The sequence below is a fragment of the Rhinocladiella mackenziei genome, assembly GCF_000835555.1.
Source record: "Rhinocladiella mackenziei CBS 650.93 unplaced genomic scaffold supercont1.10, whole genome shotgun sequence".
NCBI lineage: Eukaryota > Fungi > Ascomycota > Eurotiomycetes > Chaetothyriales > Herpotrichiellaceae > Rhinocladiella > Rhinocladiella mackenziei.
The window spans coordinates 117,105-142,841 of record NW_013550595.1 but is presented as its reverse complement, the minus strand read 5'-3'; the positions used below and the strand labels follow the sequence as shown (position 1 = coordinate 142,841).

The 25,737-nt window shown below is 51.5% G+C and overlaps 8 protein-coding genes across 8 annotated transcripts; 3 read left to right on the top strand and 5 right to left on the bottom strand.

Moving 5' to 3' along the window:
• Positions 1-392: 392 nt before the first annotated feature.
• Positions 393-3,333, top strand: Z518_10732 (uncharacterized protein; the record flags this gene model as incomplete). Its single annotated transcript, XM_013411563.1, has 2 exons — positions 393-494; positions 586-3,333. The coding sequence occupies 2 exons, from the start codon at positions 393-395 to the stop codon at positions 3,331-3,333; spliced, it is 2,850 nt and encodes a 949-aa protein (XP_013267017.1).
• Positions 3,334-4,623: 1,290 nt separating this feature from the next.
• Positions 4,624-6,308, bottom strand: Z518_10731 (uncharacterized protein; the record flags this gene model as incomplete). Its single annotated transcript, XM_013411562.1, has 3 exons — positions 4,624-5,649; positions 5,702-6,087; positions 6,143-6,308. 3 exons carry the CDS (start codon positions 6,306-6,308, stop codon positions 4,624-4,626), a joined length of 1,578 nt encoding a protein of 525 aa, XP_013267016.1.
• Positions 6,309-6,773: 465 nt separating this feature from the next.
• Z518_10730 (uncharacterized protein) lies at positions 6,774-8,411 on the bottom strand (the record flags this gene model as incomplete). The annotated part of the gene is made up of 1 exon (XM_013411561.1): positions 6,774-8,411. One exon carries the CDS (start codon positions 8,409-8,411, stop codon positions 6,774-6,776), a length of 1,638 nt encoding a protein of 545 aa, XP_013267015.1.
• Positions 8,412-9,061: 650 nt separating this feature from the next.
• On the bottom strand, positions 9,062-10,209 carry Z518_10729 (uncharacterized protein; the record flags this gene model as incomplete). Its single annotated transcript, XM_013411560.1, has 3 exons — positions 9,062-9,917; positions 10,005-10,099; positions 10,159-10,209. 3 exons carry the CDS (start codon positions 10,207-10,209, stop codon positions 9,062-9,064), a joined length of 1,002 nt encoding a protein of 333 aa, XP_013267014.1.
• Positions 10,210-11,877: 1,668 nt separating this feature from the next.
• Positions 11,878-13,616, bottom strand: Z518_10728 (uncharacterized protein; the record flags this gene model as incomplete). The annotated part of the gene is made up of 4 exons (XM_013411559.1): positions 11,878-12,936; positions 12,987-13,023; positions 13,072-13,299; positions 13,351-13,616. 4 exons carry the CDS (start codon positions 13,614-13,616, stop codon positions 11,878-11,880), a joined length of 1,590 nt encoding a protein of 529 aa, XP_013267013.1.
• A 4,080-nt stretch (positions 13,617-17,696) lies between these two features.
• Positions 17,697-18,103, bottom strand: Z518_10727 (60S ribosomal protein L23-B; the record flags this gene model as incomplete). Its single annotated transcript, XM_013411558.1, has 2 exons — positions 17,697-17,893; positions 17,953-18,103. 2 exons carry the CDS (start codon positions 18,101-18,103, stop codon positions 17,697-17,699), a joined length of 348 nt encoding a protein of 115 aa, XP_013267012.1.
• A 1,679-nt stretch (positions 18,104-19,782) lies between these two features.
• On the top strand, positions 19,783-23,382 carry Z518_10726 (uncharacterized protein; the record flags this gene model as incomplete). The annotated part of the gene is made up of 3 exons (XM_013411557.1): positions 19,783-20,109; positions 20,184-23,172; positions 23,228-23,382. 3 exons carry the CDS (start codon positions 19,783-19,785, stop codon positions 23,380-23,382), a joined length of 3,471 nt encoding a protein of 1,156 aa, XP_013267011.1.
• A 590-nt stretch (positions 23,383-23,972) lies between these two features.
• Positions 23,973-25,400, top strand: Z518_10725 (uncharacterized protein; the record flags this gene model as incomplete). The annotated part of the gene is made up of 1 exon (XM_013411556.1): positions 23,973-25,400. The coding sequence occupies one exon, from the start codon at positions 23,973-23,975 to the stop codon at positions 25,398-25,400; it is 1,428 nt and encodes a 475-aa protein (XP_013267010.1).
• Between the last annotated feature and the right edge of the window lie 337 nt (positions 25,401-25,737).

Genomic DNA, 25,737 nt, shown 5'->3' with positions numbered 1-25,737 from the left:
AACTGCAACCTCAGCCTGCACACCACAATTCTGCTTCTCTACTGATACATCTCATGCCTATATCTTAGGTCAGGGCCTCATAATCACCCCTAACGCCTTGATATCGGCTTTTGCCCTTGGTCCATCCTTGACGCCGTTCCAAGGTCTCCCCACGCCCGTCCACACCAGAAAATTCCCACTTTCGCCCAACCACTATCACCATCGGGTCAGGGCAGACCAGCTACAACCACCTTCAACAACCCTTCTTTCTTCCGCGGCTCTCCTTTCTGTTTGCAACAGACTATCGGACGTCTCGAGGGCCTTATTCGCCTTGTCCTACTCTCCCAACACTCACCTTCCGACATTGAGGTCTATCACGTTCCTGGTCAAGCCCACGGGCGACGGTGCCCGTCATGACGTGGCAACCGGAGGAGGATGGCTTGCGACAGCTATGTGAATATTTGAAGAACTCACTGAGCGGGCATGACAGAAACAAACAGAAAGAGGCCGAGCTGGTACGTGGATCCCACACAATCCTCCCTGCTCCAGCAGGAGCGCCCTAACACCACGACCACTGCGGAGCATCGCTAATTGCTGCGCCTCTAGATGCTCATGAATGCGAGAAATAATAAAGACTACGTGAAGTATTTGACCTACATATTCAGCACACCCCAGTTCGGCCCGCAGTTGAATCTCAATGCGCCCAGTCTCTTTCTTATTCGATATGCTGCGGCCATCAACTTGAAGAACCATATAAAACTCTTGTATCCCACCATACCCAAGGATCAACTGGCATACATCAAGGCAGCGACGCTCTCGGTCCTTCGTGATCCCAATCCCCAGCTGAGAAGTTTTGCCGGGACGGTCATCACAGAAACTGTGCAACAGGGTGGCTTGCTCCAATGGCCGGAGATCTTGCAGGAGCTACTGACCCTGGTCGGCAACACGTCTGGAAATGTCCCGGCTGAGACTCAGGAAGGCGCCATGTCAGCGCTGGCCAAAGTTTGTGAGGATAACCGAAAACTGCTCGACAAAGAGTTCCAGGGCCAACGACCCATGACAGTCATTGTCCCCAAGTTGTTGGAGTTTGCGAGCCATCGCAACCCAAAGATCAGGGTATTTGCATTGAGCACGTTGAAGGCCTTTATTCCGCAAAAGTCCCAGGTGCTTTTCTCGGCCTTGGATGTTTATCTGCAGACGATATTCCAACTTGCTTCCGATACGGATGTTCAAGTCAGGAGAATTGTGTGCCAGTCACTCGTTCAGCTTGTCGATTCTCGACCGGACATGCTCGCTCCTCACCTTGAGGGATTAGTCAATTATATTCTGACCCAGCAGCAATCCGGAAACCCCGACCTTGCCTTGGATGCGGCCGAGTTCTGGCTAAGTGTCGGTGAACAAGAACAGCTCCGAGACCTGATGGGCCCTTATCTCGAGAAGATTATCCCCGTCCTCCTCGCAGGCATGGTCTATGGGGAGGATGAAGTGTTCAGGCTAGGTGGTGACGAAAACAATGCTGATGTGGAAGACCGCGCAGAAGATATTAAACCCCAGTTTGCCCAGACAAAGGCCGGAAGAGGCGTTACTTCTGAAAATGAAGATGACCCAGGCACTCCACAAGCGAACGGGACGCCGTCCAAGAGTGCCGAACTGAGTGATGGAGAGATTGAAGCCGAAGATGAGGACGACGAGGAATGGGATGACGATGATCCAGAGAATGCCTGGAGCTTACGCAAATGCTCGGCTGCCGCGTTGGACGTGTTCGCCGTCAACTATCATTCGGCTGTCTTCAACATCATCCTCCCGTACCTGAAAGAAAATCTTTCCCATCAACTCTGGCCAAAGCGTGAAGCCGCCGTCCTTGCTCTTGGTGCCATTGCCGAAGGTTGCATGGATGTGGTTTCACCTCACCTGCCGGAACTGGTACCATTCTTGATATCTCTTCTCTCCGACGAAGAACCGGTCGTCCGACAAATCACTTGCTGGTGCCTAGCACGGTATTCCGAATGGGCCGCACGACTCGAATCCCAGGCCGACAAACAACAGTACTTCGAACCCATGATGGACGGTCTTTTGAAACGCATGCTGGATCAGAATAAAAAAGTCCAAGAGGCGGGAGCGAGTTCCTTTGCCAGTCTCGAGGAGAAATCGGGCGACAAACTCAAACCTTACATCGAACCCATCCTCCGCCAGTTCACCGAGTGTTTTAGGCGATATAAAGACAAGAACATGTACATTCTCTACGACTGCCTCCAAACTTTGGCCGACAACGTCGGATCGGACATGGCCCAACCGGAGCTGGTTGACCTCCTCATGCCGGTTCTCATTCAGCGATGGAACAAGATTCAAGACGATTCTCGGGAAATGTTTCCCCTATTAGGCTGTTTGGGATATATTGCCATGGCATATGGCGATACATTTGCTCAATTCGCTCCTCCCATCTTCGACCGGTGTATCAAGATTATCTATGCCAATCTGCAACAGCACATGGCTTTCATGTCCGGTGCGACCGTTGATCAGCCGGATAAAGACTTCATCGTGACCGCTCTCGATCTTTTGTCCGCCATTATCCAAGCCATCTCCGATTCCCAATCCGCACCACTGGTTCAAAATTCTCAACCGCAATTCTTCGACCTCCTTTCCTTTTGCATGGAGGATCCTACCACCGACGTCCGGCAATCCGCTTATGCTGTCCTTGGCGACTGCGCTATTGCCCTGTACAGTTCTCTAGATCCCTACCTCCCGAAACTTCTACCAATCTTGATCCGCCAACTCGACCTTGACGCGATGCCGGACGATGACTCCGAGAATGGTTTCAATGTCCTGGCTAACGTCTGCTGGTCCATTGGAGAAATCGCTGCTCGCGCACCTACCTCTCGAATCTCACCGTTCATCGAACCCCTGTATCAGGGCCTGATTACCATCATCAAGAATGAGGAAGTCCCTGACCCGGCAAATGAGAATGCGGCAACAGCTCTCGGCAGGCTCGGTCTCTCATGCCCCATTCATCTCGCTCCATTCTTAAATGACTACGCGGAGCCTTTCCTGCAATCCATGTCCAAGATCTCGACTTCTCACGAAAAAGCTTCGGCGTTCATGGGCCTGAATAACGTCATTGAACGAAACCCTCAAGCGATGGAGCGCAGTCTCGGGCTGTACTTCGCGGCCATAGCTCAATTTCCTCAAAAAGGCAAACAGGGCACTGAATTCGGCGAGGTCAGAGCTAGCTTCGCCAGAGTCATTCAGGGGTATGTCGGTTTGATCGGGAACGAAGGGTTTAACACCTTTCTGTCTGGATTGAGTCCGCCCGTGCGGGCCAAACTGAGGGATGGGTACGGTATTGGGTCGGGTTAACAAGGACAATGGGGAAGAGCATGGAAAAGAACAAGGTCAATACGGGATCCAATATGCTGAACAGGATCGAGTGAAATACTCTTGAGCAGGGAAATGGCATGACGGATTTGACTTTGAGAATGGTTGCACCATTCCTATCGATCTGGACGATCAGAAAACTACCGTCGAAAACGCTCACAAGAGACATTCGAAACAGTATGGCGTGATTGGAGGTGGAGCAAATGTGAGCACGAGCTGGGTCTCCAACCCGACTGTGTTTAGAATTGCTGGGGAAGATATCATAAGCTGGATGGAGACTTCTTTTACCCCCCTCCTAGATAGTACAACCGCATGTGTTTTCACGCTGAGCAGACTGCCGTTAATGCCAACAGGGAAAGAAAGATAGTTGATAGAGATGTTGCGTCTTTTCGATTTTCGAGCCCCCGCTTATTTTCCACAAGACGACGAAGCGTAACATTGTCAGGATGGATATATCGGATTCTGTAGGTAGGTAGTCACGTAGATTAGCATTATATAGGAGCCCGGTGTGGCATAGTGTAGCGATAATCAAGAAATGCAGAGCCCGGAAAACAAACAGGGCAGCAAAAATCCAAGAAAAGTTCGAAAGAGCAGTGCGTCGAAGAAAATGAAAAATGAATAGCCTTCCGTATCAGGATCATGTTTGAACATTTGGTTTATTCCCAGCGGAATGAATATGGGGCTGAGTGTGTTAGTTTGTGAAGATAGCATTGACAAGGATAAAAAGGCTGTGATGTGGCTTTCTCAGGCTGACATGTTCAAGAATCATGGGCAAGGAGAATACGGAATTGTACGAAACAGGGCCAGATAATTGCATTAAAACATGTTACTGAAAGAGACACCAACCGTCTTGCACTTACAAGCAAGCAGCTTGGTATCGCAATGGTAATGCTGCCTCGAAGAAAACGCCCATCCCTTCTTCCACCTGATGCTATCCTTTCAGTCAAGAGACAAAAATTCGCAATCACATCCTTTGTCAGCATCCTCCTCCAGGGTAGTCAAAACACCTTGGCTCTCCCTTCACTCACCAAAAAGGTCCGAAGCATTCAGTGCCATTCCAATTCATTTGGTTGGAGGGGTTTGCCATAGAATAATGTGGATGGAAACAGTAAAGGGAAGTGATAGGTCAGCCGAGTGTCATTCAAGAGACTTAGCTGAGTTTTCATTGACCATGGTCGATGTCGGATCGAAAGAAAGTTCTCTGTTGACAATGTTTCCGTACCGAGCCTCGGATGCTGGAGCTACTTGTGGGGTCGGAGGAAGGTTTCCGTGCTAAACCACAATAGTCTTCTGTGCAGGAGTAAACGCGTACTTGGGCATCATTGCCATCTTCTCTTCAGGACTTGTCTCGTTATCAGAGTACACCAACCTGGTTGATTTGGGTTTGTCCTTATCTTTCTTTGCTCCCTTGTCATCCGCTATATCTTCTTTAGGGGCAACAGGTGCAGCTGCGGCGGCGGCGTTGGCATCGGCTTGTTTCGAAGCATTCGCTATCAAATCGTCAAGTGATGAAGCATTTTGAGCATCGTCGGGAGAAGATTGGGGTGGCAACTGGGTCGGTACTGGAGGTGGTGCGATTGTCGATGGCGGAGCTTCGGATGGGTGATACTGGGACACAGCGTTATGGGTTTGTGAAGCAGGGATCTGACCTTGATGCATCTGCTGAAATTGGAAAGCATTGACAGGAGGAGCACCAAATGTTGGTCTCTGTGGCAATCCTGGAGCACTAGGTAGACTTACACTGCCAGTACGAACTGGTGCGGGAAAACTTCCGTTGGTAGCGGGAGAATGTGAACGTTGGGGTAAATTATGTTGTGGAGGTTGTTGCGGAAAACCAGGAGCAGGAGATCCTGCACCAAATGGACGAGGCCCACTGGTCGGTCCAGGAAAGGACTGCCCAGGATATGTAGACTGATGAGGTGAAAAACTTGGCTGAGCAGCATAGGCCATTGGTGGCGGCTGTTGTTGTTGTTGTTGTTGTTGTTGTTGTTGCTGCTGCTGCTGCTGCTGCTGCTGCTGCTGCTGGAATGATGCTTGTGGCGGTTGGGCATATGGCTGTTGTGGATATGATACGGCAGAAGCTTGACCATAGCCTGGCTGTCCAGGCTGAGGTGGCGAACTCTGTCCATAACCTCCAACTTGTGGCGGGGATCCCCCTGGAGGGAAAGGTGGTGCTGCTTGGTACGGAGCAGCAACAGGAGCTGGAACTTGGGTGAAGGAAGGAGATTGGCTGTACGAACCATTTGTAGGCGGTGCCGCGTATGATTGTTGATAACCAGGATAAGCTGGTGAGGCTGCCTGTGCCTGGAATGAGCTGAGGTGATGCAAGAGATGTTTCAGACAAACTTACCGTGTTCGCCGCCACAGGGGCTTGACCAGGAGCAGAAGGGTTTGGGGTGGTATCTCTACTGTTTCCTCCATTCTCCTTTTCACCTGCCAGCTTGGCGGCTTTGTGTTCGGCGAGCCGCTTCTTCAAGTCAGAGACGGACTCGACTTTGGGTTTCTTTGGCGCATTAGGATTTGAGCTGCTTTGGGCATTATTGCCACTGGCTGCCTGTCGCTCAGCTTGGGCTTGATGAAAGGCGGTCAGAACTCGCTGAATATGTTGTTGAACAATATCTTCAGGGATGCCTTCCATGCCAAATATTTCAATATCCAGACCAGCACGATTGGGAAGCGCGTTGTCTACGGCAGTGAGGTTTTCCTTGTGTACTTGACTCATGTGTACGCTCAGACCTGGATAGGAAATGTTAACGGCAGATCGGAAGGGGGAATCACGGTGAGGACTGACCTCCTGCGGTATTCAGACGTCGACCACATCTTTCACATTTGAAATGCTTTGCTTTCTGATGATTGATCAAGATCTTAAGATCATCAAAGTCACGTTCACAGTAGTAACACCACGGCCGCGCCAGGACCTCTTCCACATCGGGGTGGTGGCGCTTCTTCTTGGTCATCTTCCGCTGAGGTTGGTACGGGGGTCCGACGGTTTCGAGGGAGTGATTGAGTCAAGGCGGATCTGAAGCTTGCCGATAGGTGCTGAATCTTGGTGACCAGAGGGTGCTTCGACAAGGCAGGTTCAGGTGGCGGAGAATCACTGATGAAGGTGAAGTCGAGGTGAAATCAAGGGAGGAACAAGATGGCAGAACGTGCGGCGCAGGCAAATAGAAAACGTAGCGGGCTCGAAACTTGGGGCCAAATTTGGCGATGCCTAAAAGACGCTAGTTAAATACCTGCCAAGGCAGGCGAAAAGTCCAACAGCATCCTCCGGCTTTTATGACCAGTTATTTCCATAGACTTTGCCAAAGCTATCAACAAAACCTTCGCAGTGCCTCGTTTTACATGTGCCCTGATGGCGAGACACGTATATCTCTCGGCCCCAAAACGTGAGCGGTGGCAAATGCCAGCGCTCTCTCCGTCCATCAACCACTGGCTCTGCGCAAATTTCGTAAAGATCGTCTCGTTGGCGGTGTACCATTGACCACGATCATGGAATCGCTCTCTTCTCTCTGTGGACTCGGTCTTGAAGCCGGAGTTTCCTGTAATTCTTTGTCCATCTGCTGTGACACCTCCCGCTCCGTTCTCGATCCTGGTTCCGTCTCGGTCCCAGCACGTAGATCGTCTTCTGCGTCCTCGTGATTCACGAGGAGCTTGATACCCGCCGTGGCCCTCCTATTTGATCCTCCTCTGGTTCCAACGACTCGCTTCGCGTCTTGTGCCTTTCCTCCGTTGACATTCTCCGGCATCGGTGTCATGGTCGATGGGGTCGTTCTCCCACTGTCTGCCGATTTCGTAGCTTTGGCGGTTACGCGCTTCGGCTGGGGGGACCCCTTGGGCTGCTTGGCTTCTTCCGCGGGTAAATTTTTCTTTGCTCGCGGTCTCTTGTCCTTGTTCTCGACCTTCCAGTACGCCCATTTTCGGAACATACTGAAGCTTCGGACGGGATTGATGCCGTTGATGATCTTATGCTTCCAATCTTCGGCCTTGTTCGGATCGTCGTGCAACCATAAATGATCATGCTTGACGGCCTCCACCAACTCTTCGTCTGTCCATTTGCGATTACGCAGGGAAGTCGGAGACAAGCCGACCCATGATGATTTGGATGATGTAGCTTTGGCGCCATTCTGAGCGGCTGTTGTGTTGATCGCTAATTCTCTTGCTTTGGTATACTGGTTGGGGTGCTTCGGCCGGTCAGGGCCATTGAACTTGCGGCGTTTGGAGTTCGGAGTATCTTCTCGCCCATCGACGGCCGGCGTGTTTGCTCGCTTTCTGCCTGGGGTCGATGCTGCTGAAGGAGCCTCTGATACGTCGCGTGTCGGTGGAAATTTTTTGCCATCGAATCTGGTTCTGGTCAAGCGTTTGTCAACGGCCTTGGACGGTGTTTCTCCCGAAGCGTCACTCCCGGCGGATTGGGGTCGAACGATCTCGCCATTTTCATCCACATTGCGCTTGACATATGTGATGGAATATTCTTCGTGGGGAGTCTGTTGTTTGGGAATGAGCAGCTTGCCGTTCTTCTGGACCGGTTGCCATCCATCAATGTTCTTTGGATTCGGGGCCCTTGCAGCCTTGGCCTTATACTCCTTCTCCTTGGGCACGAAGCCGCCTTGCTCAAAAGGCTCTTGGAGCAGCCGAACATCATGTTTCTCCCGGTCGGTAAGGTCGTCGGCAGACCTGATGCCGGGGACACCAGCATGAAGCAGGGCCGGTCGATTCGGCTCATACTTGTAGCCGTAGAGCGCGGATTCTTTTCGTTCCTCAAACACATCCGGTTCCAGAAGAGATTGGGGGTTCTTGATACTATCTTTGCCCTTGATCTGAGCAATTTGGTGCTCCAAGTCCAGGTACTCGTCTTGGGCCAGTTTCATGGCGATTTGATTGTTGGCACTGGTGGCATATAGCTGTTTGTGACTCAACGTCGCGATATTCACGAGAAAACTGTGCGGGTCGTTCAGTGGTTGGAAGCCATCTTCATTTAGCTCATCAGCGGCGTAGAGCTCCGGGCGAGTAGATTCGCCAAAAGCAGCATTCCAAAGAGTGTCAATCTCCAGGGAAGACATGGTGAGAAGAGGAGCAGGGGCCCAGATACTATCTGAATGCTGTTGCCATGCAACTGATGAAAGAATGATGAAGCAATCGAGGAGTGATCAGTACAGGAGCGACAGAAACGTGATCGCGGAAGCCAGAGGTGAAAAGGAGGAGGCAGGGATGGGGAAGACGATGAAAGAACAAGGGGGGTTCCAAACAGGTGCCGGTGATTCAGATAAATGAGAGGCTCTCTGAGGCAAAGACAGGAGCAGGTCCTGAAGGAAATATAGAGGCCCGATAGAGATGTTTGGGCAAAAAGCCAGATGCTGCGATGCTGGGATGAGCAGGCCATTCTATTTCGCCCGCCAATCAGAGGCGTGGCGCTCAAAGTCACGCACGCTAGGCCCAATTCGGCTATACCTCTTGGCCGGAAAAATTTCATTGACTTGCAGAAAAAGGGGAGTCATACTACCAAAGAAGCAAGCCCAAAGCGATGAATTGTACGATACCGAGTCCGACGCATATGAAGTGTACTCCCATACCATCTTCATTGTGCTGGCTTATCGGCAGCCTGCGCGCCGTGTCAATGAACAGCAGTACTAGCTAGTATTGTTACCGGAGGGCGCAGCCTCAGTTCAATCCATCGTCGGGCATATCTCCTTCCACTGCCAGACCTCCCATATCATCCTGCCGCCTGCTGGCGTCGTGCAGCTCTCTCCCGCGTTCTCTTTTCCGTGGCCTTCTTTGCATCCTCGACCCACGCGTCATAACTCCCATCCTTGATCTTCATCCCCACCACGCCCTTGAGCACCTCGCCCGTGAACCCGACGAAATTATGCCGCCGGAGAGCATTCTCCCAATCCCACTGTGCTCGTTTCCGCTTCTCCCGGGCGAGACTTTCATAGTCTTGAAATGCTTGTGCCCTGACTCTCAAGTCCCGACACACAGCCATCAGGTTGAATCGTACTTCGCCGGGCGGATATCGCTCAATCCGTCTTTGGAGCACCGGGATGATTTTCTCAGGGAACTCATCTGGCGTACAGTCTCCATGGGAGATGGGATAAGGCTGTAGTCCATCCAACTCGTAGAGCTTTCCATGATAGCACGTGTAGCCGATGAAATGGAAGACGTCTTCGGTAGCAGCGTGGGGATCGCGTTGTGTCTCGTCCGCGAACGGACTCGACCTCGCAAAGCTGTTGTGAGTTTCCCGAATCAAATCTGAATTGGACAACGACTCCCCACGCAAAGCTGCATCAAACCCCGTTGTGAAGTCCTTGAACTCTTGTAGCGATGGGCCAATATCAATTCTCGGCCATGTCGCATCCGCGCCCGACGACACAGGATCGCTCGATTTGTCATTGTTCAGAATCACCGACAGAATGGCTTGCGTGCCGCAGGCATTCTGTATTGTCTGGGCCGCAAAGAACAGACCGTCCTCCTCGACTACCGCAGAATCATATGAGCCATCTTGTGGAGTCCCCCTATTTCCTGACGATGAACCGATCCATTTGAAGAGGAAAATCACGCCGTAGACAGGACTGCGAAACAGAGCAAGAGGTCAGCACTGCCCCGGAAAACTCAAGACCGTCCGCCGGAGAGAGGGTCACGCACGACCGGCACGTTACCTCAAAGCGCGTATCGAATCAGCATCCAGAGATATCAGCTCTTCAAATTGCACCCCTTCGACTCCTAATTGCTCGATCAAAGACGTGAAGACACCCTGAAAATGGGAGGAGACTAGGTCAGCAAGTTGCTCTCCACGGTGCTGCGGCTGCTTACTTCATCCGACTCGATGGTGCTCCAGCCACCACTCGAGGCGTCTTCGGCCATTGCTGACAAGCAAAAAGGCTAGGTGAGCGAGCGCGAGAGTGAGTGAAATGCTGGTCGATGCTCGAAGTGTTCAAGTTCTGCCGGTCAGATTGTCTGTGCTATGCATGCGTGAAGGTCTCGAGTGCAGTCATGCTCTAGCCTCGGAGATTCATCACAGCAGGGAATGAAGGCCCAGATCAGGAACATTCAAAATCCAGGCAATTTGCTGGGCTTCAATGTTTCTTCGTCCCTCGTGAGACGGTCAAACGGCGGGGTGGAGAACCGGTTCGGTCCGCCAATCAGAAGAACGAGACCATACATTTCAAAGTGCTTTATATGGCAAGGGACTGGAACATTACAGAACCCTGTCGCACACTTGTCTAGTCGGTGAGCAGGCACGTCCGTATCTTCCAAGCAAGCCATTCTTCCATAGATAGAAATCTTGGGGGATGTATCTTTGAATGTCTGCCTTTCCATGGCATCCATTCACCGGCCCCTTGTCTGGTCGTGAGTGTGGTACCTTGCTGTTCACAATTTCTGATGCATTTCTTTGAGCCGCTCGTTCATGAACGGACGTCCTAATGTATCATTGATATTGAATTGATGTCGTGGAAAGACGGCATTCAGCTTCAGATAGCCACATGTTGGCGAGGCCCTCTTCCCGCTTGCAAAAACTCAGCTAGCCCTCGCTAAATATAAGTGACGATGCTATCTTGGGAATGTCCTTGAGTCCAATGTAACCAGAACAGTGTCGGTTTTCTAGGCTCTGGGGCGTGTTTAGCCCTTTATGGATGTCCAGAGTTTGCGACATTCTCACTCCGAGGAGCCGTCCTTTATTTTTCCCCGGGCTTTGATATTCATCGGGTCCAAGACTCGAGGATTTGTTGCGCTGGAAAGGCTGTGTATTGAATCCTGAGTCACGGATGTGCCTGAGCCCGCTAAAAGTCAACCGGATCAATCCATACTCCCCAAGAATCCTGATACGAGTACGGGCCTTCTACATCGGTATACAATGCCCCTATGCATGCCTGGCCCCTTCGGCTGAAGAACAGAAACCATTCAGGCACTGAGCAAACATGATCAAGCGGTCAAGGAGCACTGGCAGAGGATGAAATCGAACAGATCAATCCAAATTCATGAATGGTGAAAACTACCTTGCTCAAAATTAGTAGAATCCCCGAAAGTGCAAGCTCAGCAGCTTGCTGAGCCAATAACGTCTCCTCTGCCAGACTCCGTAGCCAACAGAGATAAACCCGAGCGACTTGACACAGAATGCCTCCCACCACATGCTATTATGAAGTTTGTTTCGTGTTGCCCGTGTAAGATCAGACGAAATTAAAACGTGCCGCTTGTGTTTACTACCTTTTTTCCCCAGCAGCGAATCCTCCTCCTTGCCCCTGCCCACCTATCCCAAATTCCGTATCGAAATAACGTTTTTTGACAATCCTTTCGTGGCAAGAGTAGATTACCGTCTGGAAACACAAACATTCCGGTTCCATCTCTGTCATTCTCATTCGTTCCTCTTCCGTTCCCAGGGCCTCGCCAATAGCGCTAATTAGCATCCTTATGTCCGTGTCTCACGTCATCGTTGACGTTCTTTCCCTTTGTCCTCCTGCTTGATGCTAGGAGGCATCTTCGCCGGAACCGGAGGAGTCCTATCGAATGAAGAATACTCAGTCGCGACGTCCGTCAAGTCCAGAGTTGTGAAGGAGTGACGAACCGAGTATTCATATTCATGCTGCCGTATGGATTGTACGGTGCCTGAATTTGCCCAAAGTAGTCCATCCTCGACCCTAGGATCTCGTGGCTGCTGTGAGGCTGTTGTGCTGGAGATCCGTAAACCATGCTCATCGCGTGAGGACTGCCAGCGCCCATGCTCCGTTCGCTCATCGAAGGTGTCCGTCCAAGAGATGAAATAGATGAGTCGCGTCGTAATTCTCCGGGCCCATGTCCGAGCTGATAGTACGATGTCCCCGACATGGAGACGCTGCCATGCGCATGAAGAGGTGAATTGGAATATATTGATGTTGTTGAGGTATCGGGTGTGGGGGATCGCATTGGTCCCTGCGGGGCCATATAAGGGCTCGCTGAAGGTGAGTACCGATACATGTCCATTAGTTGACTGCTCTGGCTGCCTGGGTTGTTTTGTCGCTGTTTCAATCGATATGCATTCATGATCTGCATGGGTACATCTATGAGAGACAGCGCCACCTGGACACCTGCATCTTGGGGCTGGGTCGTTCTCCTCGTTCTCAGCACATCATGGACGCGCTCGAGAGGAAGCACGGCCATGCTGCCCAAATATGCGCCGCCGATTTCAGGGAATAAAGGTTCGATCGCGAGAGCACAGGCATACAGATGAGAGAGGAGAGTCAGCGGAGCCAAGTCAGACTCGCCCGCGCGCAGAATGAGCGGTGGTAACCAGAAAATCAGGTCTCGGAGATGCTGTAATCTGGTAAAAGCCTCGTCTGGTGCTTGAATGTGTAAGTCTCGCTGTAGTTCTCGGACGTAGTCGGCCAGGCGTCTCGTGTGGTCTGCCAGCTCTTCGCTGTTGGAAAGTCGTAGACGCAAATTATGCAGAGCCGTTGTAATCTGCTCCACTCGGCGAAGGTCCTCGTTGGGAATGGCCAGTGGTGCATGAGGCATGGTTGGCGTCGCGGGAGTTCGGGCTCGAGCGACTGTTCGCTGAGTTTCTATGTATTTTGCCAATTCCGATTCGTGTATCCATTGTCTCATTGCGCTCAGAACCTGCGAGATGTCAACGAACTAGAGCGTTGATCAGAATTGTCGGGACGTACAGTCGATAAGCCTTGCTGCAGGGAGGCCCAGCCTCGCCTATGATTGATGATTAGACAGAATAATTGCGCAGGTGTTGTGTCATACCAATCAGTCGCCTGCCACGACAAGAGAATTGAAGCCGCGAGGACGGCTTCGGAGTTGTCTCGTGAAAAAGACCCAATTGCTTCATGAAGGCCCTTCAGGGCCACGCCTCGATGGTGGAATGCCAGGTTGTTGGTGTCGTCATTCAACGTCTGGAATGCAAGATGCGATGCCGACAACGCAAGCAACGCACTCATCGCGAAATCATGTGAAAGAGCAACAGAGATAAGACTAGACTCCCGGTTAGTCACTAGAGTGCTCGGTGGACAGACCGAACCTTACGATTTCATCCTAAATCCCCAGACGGTGCAGGTACTATAGCCCCTGTTGTTCATATCTGTCGAAAGGGTTACGACGTGGTGGATAAGACGCAGATCGATGGTCGAAAATCGAGTCCAATACACTGTATCGTGCATCTGTAGCTCGGGCAGAGGTGACTCGCCGGTCATCCGCCAGTTGTCGAGTTGAGTCTGAAGTTCTGGGGACATCAGGAGCTCTGGTGGCTGACGGCCCTTTGTCAGGTCTTCTCCGGCGGCCGGCATGTCCATATAGTCGCAACGACATTGATGTTTGCTGCAATTTCGACATTGAGGGAAGTTCTCGTCACAACGAATGTGTCGCTTTTTGCAAGTTTTACATCCTTTGCGTGACTTGGTGTGACTTTTCCGGGGAGGGCCACCTCCAGAACCGGCCATTCTCCGCGCCAGTTTGGTAGAGACGTTGGAAAAATGAAGCTTCGCGTCGTGCCGGTGCTTGTCTCCAGGTCCCAACACTCAAACAAAATGAATACTTCGGGAGGAACTATTGATATTCGTGAGGGTTGGGAACTAGACGGAAGATGAGTCCGGCACCTTCGAATGCAATAGCCAGACAAGAGACTTCTGAATGAAAAAGGTCCAAGAAAAAAATAAAAATAAAAAAAAGTCTATTCTCCTCAGTATAAAACGCGACAAGTATAACGAGTTGCCGACCAGAAAGGGGAGTCTCGTATTAATCAACGGTAGGGCTGAGTGAAAGATCCGTGGTCCCCACACAAGGGATGCTGCGAAGCCCGAAGTGCGGGCGGAGCAATATCAAGAGCACCGTGGCTGGGTAGGAAGTGAAGTAGCTTGTGTGGCAAAGGGCGTCATTCTGGTTTCGTCATTCGCGGTCCGGTCGCCAGCAGAAGAAAAATCGGGAGGTTGTATCATAGGAGTTGTAGCGTCGTTCCCGGAAAGCTATAGCAGAAGAAGGGAAAAGAGGACTTGGATTGCTACGAGGGTTTCATCGTCAGAAGTACGAATTCTGGGCCTTGAAATAGAACCTCTGGTCACGAAATGCATGCGGCTGGAAACAAATCAACTGGCAAATACTCGATCGAGTGGAGGGCCATTCAGAAAACGATTGTGCAATGGGAACCGTGTGACTCAGCCTCGATTATTTCTTGGGGCGGTATGTTCCATGGGGTTTTGTCTTTCGATTTCTGGACTTGAGACCAACAAGTTGGGGAAGAGGAGCTCGAACGCAAGTGGAAGTCCTAGGCACAACACCAACAATGATTGGACCTTGGGGCTTCATGCAAGCCAGCATAACACAGACCAAGAACCAAATTTGACTTGTTCAAATGGCTTGTTTGGTCTCACGATAAGTGGTTGGCATCATAGGCATCCTGCGGGTCGCCGTGCAGCTGCTATTTCCTGGGTTTAGCCTAATGTGACTAAGAGAACCTTGGGAAAGGTTTATTCTTTTTTTTTTTTTTTTTTTTTTTTTGTTATTTTCGTTTTCTCACCCTCCTCTAACCTGGTTGTGATGACCTCTGAGGGGAATAGGAGCAAGGACAGCCGGATAGAAGTCGAATCATTTTTGGCGATAGCGTCTCACTGCGGGCAACGACGGCCCGGGCTAGCTAAGACAGAACGGCGATGTTACTGGCAGGGATTCCAGGAAGCCATGTGCCAAAGCTCTGGAAATCGGAAGCGGAAGCGGATGGTACAGTTTAGGAAACATGCAGGGAGTTTGGTTGATCACTCAAGTTTGGCTATTTCTTGCGCTCCCGGGGGGATCTCTGGGTGCTCACCGCGTGCCAAAGAGGAGAGCCCCTCGTGTTTGAAAACCCAGTCCGGTGGGCCAAAATATTCACCATGTTTGCCCGGATGAGATGAGCAACAAACGCATCAGCCTGACGCCGACGAAATGACTACGCCATGCACCGGGATGTGTTGGCCAGGGTGCTGACCCCCATCAGAGCGAATAAACTTTGGGAGCGCATGGACCATCTGCAGCCCTGTCGAGCGTGGCAAGGTTATGGATGTGGATGTCGAGGATGGAGTGATGATGAGAAACATGGCAGGGACAGAAAAGTCGTGGCCAGATCGGTGCCAAGGCCAGCTGAAGGACTCCTCGTCGTGGTGCTGCAGGACTGCAACAGACCAAATGGGCAGCTGCTGAGGAATATGCCCGTCGGTTGGAGTCGTTTCTGTGATTGGGCCGGGGTATAGAACCTGTCTTGTCGACGCTTTTCGGCTGCGCTAAAGGCCCCTGCAGCAGCCGATTGAGCAGGACCCCAGTCATTTTTCATGATTACAGGTCAACTGACGCCAGAGTTGGTGAGGGATAAGGAGGCTAAGGCTAACGGTAAGGCCTAATCGGCCATTTTCCCATCTGGGTCCGGGTCTGGATTGCTGGGAACTAAGGCCAACATATCCTCGTCACCCCGCCCATATCTGGGAGGGCGAGAGGAGAGGAGGCGATAATAACACCCGCATCTGCCACCCTTACGGGGCATGCTGGAATGATATGAGCTCAAGTCCGTATAACCTGACGGAAGCAATAGAACCGTAGTACAGCCCGCTCAAAACCATCTTTTCAGGATCTAAATAGCAGGTATCAAGGAGTGTTCATGTGGACTGGTCTTCAATGGCTGCGTCTTACCTTCCTCACCTTTACCGGGATTGGTTCTCTGCAGTGGACTGAGACCGTTGACGGTTGGAGAGTTGAGAACTTCGAAGCTTGGGGCTGTAGAGCGTGACGCTGAGGTGACGGGCTCCTTGATACCAAAGCATGCTGCAGCATGCCATCCTACCAACTCACCAGCTAATATAAGTAGACGTTTGGCTCTGTTTGGGAGAGACTGCCACCAACGCTGCAGAAAAGCATACGCGGGGTCACAAACATCCAAGACGCACCAGGATCCATTTGTAGCCTTTTTCAGCTCCCCGTCAAAACCTTAGGAGAAGTGCTAGACGAGTCTAGCGGGGCTTCTCCTTTGGTGTCAAATTTTTGACAGTTTTGATAACTTTTGGGTGCTCGCTTAATTGCTCAGATCGCTGCCGATCGTAACTTCTATCGAAATATCGATACTGGCTGTATCAAATCTGAATCGGCATGGCTTCGGGGGAGTTTGACAAAATGTATTCCCGGGCGGGCGCTCCAGGAGGCGAAGAAAGCTGGGCTAGCCATTAGGATTTGGTGAATGACACCCCCCTAGTGGTCGCCAATTAGGTGACCATGAGGAGCTAAGAAAAGACGACCGTCAGGATTGAAGCTGTTGAAGATTTTCATCCACACAAGAGTTGGGAATATTGATCCCAGACCTGTCCGGTGCTGAGGCGAAACTAGAAAAGGATATGCAGCTAACTGAAAGAAATCAGGCTCCGCCAGGAAACCATCCATTTCCATGGCCGGTCATGCAACCATCTCAGCTACCTGGAAATGGAATTGCTGCACTTACCTACTCGAACCGCAGGACCCGGTACGCCGGTAAATCCTGTCACATCCCACAGGCCGGGAAGTTCCAAGTTTCTCATACGATTCTGGAGAATTGGATTGGTGTCAGAGAAAGTATCTTGTGACCATTTGGGGGGCTAATGCTCCTCCTAGGATTTCTTCGGATGGATCAAATGCGCGTGGCTGAGGCTGCGAGGTATCTCAGGCAGCCGTCTTCAACATGGGTTGCCGAATACGTCTGGTGTATTATTACGCGTTCATGACAGGGGCCATACTCAACCCAGGCTACAATCTCATTTCCCCTCGTCTGTTGCTCCCCACGGTCCGCCGTCCATACGAAATCCATGATGACCGGGTTCGGTGATGGTATGCTCCGCCACGTGCGGCCAACAACCGTGGATGGGACCTTTGCTTGGAGCCGTGAGCGTATTCAGCTGGTACGCTGCCTTGGCGGCTTTCGGGCTCTCTATTCAATTACGGTCCGGGGGTTTATTGAAAGTTTCGGAATTGGCCTAAGATAATCGTATAGAATGGAGAGGGCGACTCAAAAGCCCCGTTTCCGGCCAATCCAGGAAACGGAGGGTTTGAACCCAGGATGGTCTTGATTTTGTTGGAATGAAGCTGTTTGCTGCTGGTCATGGCCGTTGACTTGGGAAGGGGGAGACGGGCCAATCACCGACAGATCAAAGAAAACTCGGGCATGTCTATTGAATTTTCGCTTGCTCTGTGGGGATTCTCGATAGTCTTAGGAACAAATGGACCCGTCCTAGAGCCGGAGACGGGTTGTTCATTGTATCATGAAATTTGACAAGCTTGTGTTGGCCTTTTTGCCTTCGTCTTTCTCTGTCGCCGAGCAAATATTCGCCCTGAACTCTTTCGTGGAAATAGAACTTCGATGCGCCGGACCTCGAACCCATTCAGCTTCACATTACCACACCACTATTGCTCGCTATTCTGGGCCAGAGCTCAGCGGCCTCCTTGCCCACCGGTCCTGTAATAGCACTGCCTTTCATTTCACCTTTGGGATTCACAATGACGCCCGCATTGTCTTCGAAATAGAGATAGACACCATCGGGGCGTCTCCAAGGTTTTGATTGTCGAACCACAACAGCTGGCATAACTAGGGAAGAATTGTCAGTCTGTGTCCTATTCCCGCGCTCCAACTGCACAAATGGTTACCTTTCTTTCTCAATTCAGGCTTTCCTTTCTTCACGGTAGCCATGACCATGTCGCCCACGCCGGCGGCAGGGAGTCTGTTCAATCGAGCACCAATACCTTTAACCGAAATGATGTACAGGTTTCGCGCACCGGAGTTGTCTGCGCACGACATGACGGCTCCTCTGGAATTTTTCGTCAGTCATTGTCCGGATAGGCTTTCCCTTCTAGCATCCATCAACGTTGTCCATCAGGATGAGACTATTGGAAGCGATTCCCTTCCTCTTGCGATTTCCTCGGGACTCGAACTTTACTGCGCCCCATCAAGACATCAGGAGAATCTGAGGGATCTGGAATCGTAGATTCAGGTGGACATACACAGGCAAACCGAGAGTCATCTTGAGCTTGTTGCCCGAGGCGCTACCGCGACTGTGTGGTACAGAGATGTCAGTGTAGTTCTTGCTTCGAAAATTCCCGAGTCATCGTGAGAGTCGTCGGTCCCAGAAAAATGAGTTACGTACCCTCGTTTCGACATCTTGACGGTCGTGTAATTGAATGATCTTTTGTATAAGAGATTCCTTAGAAAAATGAGGTGCAAACAATCCAAGGTCGCTGCTGCGAGCTTGCCGCGCTGGCTGAGGAAATCCATGTGCGCGAAGCTAAGAAAATGCAAAATCTTGGCATCACGTGATCCAATCTAAGTCCATTGATACCCGCCAAGGACCTCCGTGCCTACCGTGGATTTGTTACCGATTGGCCGACCAGCGTGCCAATGCCCAGAACAAAGCCCGAGAAATTCCTCAGCGGCGACGCACAACGCTCATACACGAGCGAGGCTTCCCGTAAGGGGTAGTTATCCCGCGTCAGGCCATATGGGGACAATGTGGGCTTGCACCACACGTGCTGAATTCCCGTCACCATGAACCATCATGGAAGGCCATACGGCGCTGGCTGCAGCTGACCCTGGAGACTGCCATGGCGGTAGCACGGTACAGTCGTGAATCAAGAGGTCCGGGCCCTGATCCTCCCGCCCTCTGGATGAAAGCAGATAGACCTACTTGGACATTCGACACAAAGGGGCATTGTCATCGCAGTAGAGCTATGTGCAACGAGATCTTAACACAAAAGGTCGTTTAATTTGTACATGAATATATCATCAGTGGTTCGTTCGACCTTGATCGGTTTAGTTAAGGTTAGCTCGGCCTGGCCCCTATTACACATCCCTTTGCGCCTGGGAGTCAACTAAACAGCCCTTATAAGTTAATTATACATCCACCGCCAAGTGAACTATGGTTCAAGAGAGCATGATCCTGAGGATTGGATGCAGATCACGAGATAATGCTGCCCTTTGCAATTAGCATTCTGCTGCCCCTCTCGGCTTACCGTGCTGACTGCCCCCGGAAAGACAATACCCATCTAGAATTCTACGGCATCAAAACATGTCCAAGCAATCGTGCGTGCCTTGCGGAGCAAAGAGGAGCTGGAAAGCGGCGGGCCAAATGTGACTCGGCGCCCCTTTTGAGGTCTCTTGTCGCCAATCATATTGTTGCTGTTGTCAAGCATGTTCTCACAGGCCCCCAATATACCCCTGTTCTTCATGGGCCCTGTGTGAGCCTCAGCTCCTTGCTCAGCCCTAAGTCGTATCACCATCATGTTCTTACAAACTCCTCCCCATTCTTTCTCTGCTTTGTTGCCTGTTCTTCCGCCTGTAATGATCCATCAATCGGTGGCCTCTCTCTCGTGATCCCCCTTGCCTTACTTCGCCGCCTTTCTGCTCCTTCCGCCCTATCTGACCTTGTCTGCCGTCGTCGTCCTATTCCCATATAAAGCGCTTTTGACCCCTTCTCAGACATGATGGCGCGCAAAAGAAAGCTCTCCGCAACTTCCCTTAACGCTATGGACGGCGTTCGAGATTTACCATTTGATTCCGACGACGATGCAGGCGGCTCAAGGCTCACCAGCGCAATCAAGAGCTTTTTCGAAAGCATAGCCGGCTCTGGCTCTGATCCGACCAATCCGGTCATCAACGGAGCCACGGTCCAGTCAAGACCGTTTCTGGCCAGAATTCTTGCCGATATTGCTTCTCAGGCGCCTCGCATAGGAGAGAATATTGGCCTTATTCATTCCCTAGTTGATACGAAGCTTTTCGATGGCGGCCTCGTCGATGATCGTCAATATCAAGTACGCATATGCAGCCTCATGTCCCCTATTCGTAACAGCACGGCCTTTGATCCCGACTAATATTTTAAGTATAGATGGAGAAGATTCTCCAACTGGCTGCCTCATTGCCGCCTGAATCCAAGGCGCTCGACGATCTCACCAGCCAGTTTATCAAGTTACTCTGGGAGAACTTGGAACACCCACCGCTGTCGTATGAGGGAGATGAGTATAAATATCGTACGGCCGATGGCTCGAACAATAATATTATGTACCCGCATCTGGGTAAGGCGGGTTCTTATTATGCAAGGACCGTCCCCCCTCAGACCCTCAAGCCTGGCGTGCTTCCAGATCCCGGGGTCATCTTCGATGCCATCTTTGCTCGTGGTGAAGAGCCCCGGGAGCATCCCAACAAGATCTCCAGCATGCTCTTCTACCTTGCCACGATTATCATTCACGATTGCTTCCATACCGATGATCGAGACTACGGAACAGTTCGGACGTCCTCATATCTGGACCTGGCACCGCTCTACGGCAGCAGTGAAGAGGCCCAGAAGAACGTTAGAACTTTCAAGGATGGTCTCCTGAAGCCGGACACATTTTCCGAAAAGCGAATTCTTGGCTTTCCACCGGGGGTGTCTGCCATTGTCGTGTGCTTCAACCGCTTCCATAACTATGTGGCGATGCAGCTCAAGGACATCAATGAGGGAGGCCGCTTCCAAATTCCCAAGGACGAAAATGACACCAAAGCCATTGCCAAGCTCGACAATGATCTTTTCCAAACCGCGCGCTTGGTCACCTGCGGATTGTACGTCAATATCATCCTCAACGACTACGTGAGAACAATCCTCAATCTCAACCGCACCAGCTCCACGTGGACCCTCGATCCACGAAAGAACTTCAATAACGTTTTCGACGCCGCCGGTATTCCTTCCGGAGTGGGCAATCAAGTCAGCGTCGAGTTCAACCTCGTCTACAGATGGCACTCGGCCATTAGTGTCCGGGACGAGAAATGGACCAATGACTTGTATCAGTCTTTGTTCCCAGGACGAGATGTAGCCACCGTGACGGAGGAGGAGCTTCTGAGAACTCTGCACAAGTGGCTTGCCAAGATCGACCGGGATCCATCCAAATGGGAGCTTGATGCGGGCAAATACAAGAGAACGGAGCGTGGCAATTTCCGAGACGAAGATTTGATGAACATCCTGAGCGATGCCACCGAAGACGTCGCGTGCGCATTTGGACCCAGGAATGTCCCCGTCGTGATGAAGCTAATCGAGACCCTGGGCGTGAAACAAGCTCGGGCTTGGAATGTGGCCACGCTGAATGAGTTCCGGAAATTCTTCAAGCTCGAACCTCACAAGAGTTTCTCGGACATTACCAAGAACGAAGAAGTGGCTCGGTCCCTGAAAGCACTTTATCAACATCCAGACTACGTCGAGCTCTACCCTGGTCTGGTTGCCGAAGATGCCAAAGATCCTTTGGAACCAGGATCTGGTCTGTGCCCTGGCTACACCATTTCTCGAACCATCCTTGCAGATGCGGTCGCCCTTACCAGAGGTGATCGATTCTACACCGTTGACTATACGCCAGCAAACCTGACCAATTGGGGCTGGAATCAGGTCAAATCCGACCCAAGCGTCGCGCAGGGGGGCTGTTTCTATACATTGATCATGCGAGCCCTTCCGTTTTACTATCGAGGAAATTCGGTCTACGCCATGTATCCATTCACGGTTCCGGAAGAAAATCGCAGAATCTTGAGCAAATTGGGTAGGGAAAAGGATTACGATTTCAATCGACCCTCATACATTGGCGTACCAACGTCGGTGAGATCATGGAAAGCCGTGACCGACGTCTTGAAGGACCAAGGCTCTTTCAGTGTTCCCTGGGGCCTTCATACCTACTATCTCACGCATCACGATTACATGCTGAGCGGAGACAGTGTCGCCAACGCCACTCAACGAATCGATGTCCACAATGCCATGTATTGCCCAGCCAACGGCCTGAACCAGGTCCAAACATTCTATGAAGATCTTACCACCCAGCTTGTGGTCGCTCGTTCGGAAAGATTACGCGGTGAATGGTACCAACTTGATGCTTGCCGCGATGTCGGTAATCCATCACACGCCATCTTCGTGGCTCGCATGTTTCATCTGCCGCTTAAGAAGCGTGGAGATCTAAACCCCGTCGGAGTGGAGGTGGATCAGCTCTATCTCGCACTATCGATATTGTTCGCCTACGTCTTCCTCGACCTTGATACGGCGTCTTCTTTCAAGCTGCGAGCTAGTGCAAAGGAGGCTACTGACCAACTTGCGAAGCTGGTCAAGATCGTCTGTGAGGCTGTGCAAGTAGATGGAATCTTCCGCATTCGTGATCTATTCCCTGTGGGCACTGCTGGTCAACTTCTGGAGGACTACGGCACTTCCTTTCTGAGGCGACTATTTGAGGGCGGAAAGTCAGTGGACGAGATCGTGTGGACGATCATTCCCACTGCCGCGGCCGCTGTCGCGACCCAGGCGCAACATTTTACCCAAATGTTGGATGTCTACTTGAAAGATGAGTACTACAGCGAACATTGGCCAGAAATTCAAAGATGCGCATGGTCAAATGACCCCGCAGACTTTGAGAAGCTCAAAGGGTACGCTCTCGAGGCCAATCGATTGGCGCCCGCAGCCTTTGGGTTGCTTCGCAAGTCCAATATCGACACCGTGATTGTCGACGACGGCACCAAAGTTCAGGTGAAAGCCGGTGATCAGATCTACACCGACTTCGTCACCGCCGGCCTCGATGAGAAAGTCTTCCCCAACCCTTACACCATTGACCCCGACCGTGATCGATCTTTGTACATTCACCACGGATACGGTCCTCACTCTTGCCTCGGTCGCCCAATTGTGGAAGTAGCCATGGCAGCTCAGCTCAAGGTCTTTGCCAAATTGAAGAATCTTCGACGCGCTCCAGGCCCCCAGGGAGAACTCAAGAAAACCATTCCAGCTCCAAACCCGACGAGCAGCGATCCCAAGTCCAGTCCTGGTAACATTGAGGTCTTCATGTTGGAAGACTGGAGTTCCTGGTATCCTTTCCCGACAAGTACGTGCACAGACCACTGAGACATTTCTGAACGGTTACTGACAAAGATTGGCAGGTCTCAAAGTTCACCATGAGGGTCTTTGGAGAGAACAACCCGAGCAACTTGCATCTGATACTGGGGCCCCAGGCATCCATGAACAGATCATGAATAGTGACATGGTCGAGACAAATGGGTTGAACAGGGATTACATGGAAGATGAGACACCATGAACGGTCTCGGACTCACTAAGGGGTTAGATTTTTGCATGCCCCATACACCCGAACTTGGACGGCAAAGTCATCTTGTAACATCAAGTTGGAAATGGCAGGAATTGCAACGGGCGGCGAGAGTGGAAAATATTGTACCAGTGGTTACGTTCCTTACCCCAAGCATTGATACTTACTCAGCACACATGATCGATGGGTGTCCTAGCAGTGCTTCCTCGGCTTCCGACCGCTTACTGTAGACTTTAGGCCATCAGGCCCACCTTTTCCCATTGAAGCCCGCGGGTGACTAAGCGCCGTGCATCTTGGATTCCAGATCAGAATCTGCGCATCTTTTCCCCCCAAGTGATCTGCTTGACACCAGACTCAAAGAAATGAGTTTTCTTGGGAAATTAGAACGCACAGGTAAGATTAAGGAAGGGCCTAAGGAAAAAGAAAAAGCAGTTTCGTTTCGTGGAGTGATGAGTACTTTATGATCGTCCTCGTGACAGCGACTACACAGCCTCTAGCACTCGGTGGACTCTCTTCCCTTCAACCGATACATAAACTCTCTTCAATTGCGATATAGCATCAATAGAATCAACAGATTCGTCGCAATGGCAACTCAGTACGACGCGATGGTAATTGGATCCGGCCAAGGAGGCGGGCCACTGGCTCAAGAATTCGCCAAAAACGGTAAAAGGACGGCGTTGATCGAATCGACTCATGTTGGAGGCACATGCATTAACGATGGCTGTACCCCATCCAAGACCATGGTTGCGAGCGCGAGGATTGCCCATCTAGCGTGCCGTGCGCCGAGCTATGGTGTCCAGTTCAAGAGAAGCAGCCTGATGCTCAACATGGAGACGGTCCAAAAGAGGAAACGCGACATCGTTGACAGTTTCCGCACAGGAAGCGAAAATCGGATAAAAAGCACCACAAATCTTGACTTGATCATGGGCACGGCCAAATTCACAGGCCCCAAAACCGTCGAAGTCACGCTGGCCAAAGCCAACTCGGAAGAAAAGGAGACATTGACGGCGGACCAAATCTTTATCAATGCTGGCTGCTCGCCGGCGAAGTTGAAGGTCAAGAACGCAGACACCATAACAGGCAACTTGCTCAATTCGACAACCATCATGGAACTGGGCGAGGTGCCTCGACATCTCGTCATCGTCGGGGGAGGCGCCATCGGCTGCGAATTCGCCCAGATGATGAAACGGTTCGGAACCCGTGTCACCCTCGTCCAGCGCGCCGACCGACTGCTGCCGCGCGAAGATCCCGACGTGTCTGAGGAAATCCGCAAGATCTTCGTCGAGGCCGGCATCGACGTGTACCTGAGCGCGCAGATACGGGAAGTCTCCAACGTCACGCTCCAGCAGATCGTCGTGTCCTTGACGCTGAGCGACGGTAGCGTCAAGTCCCTGCTCTGCTCACACGTGCTGGCCGCCACCGGACGGACCCCGAACACGGCCGCATTGAACTTATCGACCGCCGGTGTCGAAGTCGACGCCAACGGCTTCATCAAAGTCGACGAGCACCTGCAGACCACGAACCCCAATGTCTATGCGCTAGGTGACATCAAAGGCGGGCCGCAGCAGACACACGTCTCGTACGACGATATGCGCGTGCTACGACACAATTTAATCACGCACGTCAATACCGGCGAGCGCGCGAGCATCCAAGGCCGCCTCGTTCCGTATACTGTCTTCATCGACCCGGAGCTCGGGCGTGTCGGCGTGAGCGAGACAGAAGCGCGCGAGAGTTTCCCGAACAGAAAGATCAAAGTGGCGAAAATGCCCATGGCGTACGTGGCTCGCGCGCTCGAGACGGATGAGTCCAAGGGGTTCATGAAGGCTGTCGTCGACGCTGAGACTAAGGAGATTCTGGGCTTTGCGTGTTTGGGCATTGAGGGTGGCGAGATCATGTCTATGGTCCAGTTGGCGATGATGGGCGGGCTGACGTATGATGAGTTGGAGAATGCGATGTTTGCGCATCCATGTTTGTCGGAGAGTTTGAATAATCTTTGGGAGTTTTTGGGGTGAATTGAATATTGAAGAAAGAAGATGTCACCACGGACTGTGGATCTTCGTTGTGGTTTTCCCCCCCCGAGAAACGTGTTTGGGGGATCGTTCGGTGGGAGCAATCGTGATCTGGTAAAAGGGAGGTGATATTCATGGGACTATTTGTTGGCTTTTGGGTGTGGGAGGCATACTTTTACATGGATTGATTCACGAGGCTGAAAGGGGCAAGGAAACTAGTAATGAGGAGGGGGGCAACGTTTCCTCTTGGATGGTTTGTCCTGCAGCGTTATTGAAAGATGTCTTCGAAATCATAGTAAATTTTATGAATACATCATGGTTGACGGACAATCATCAAATG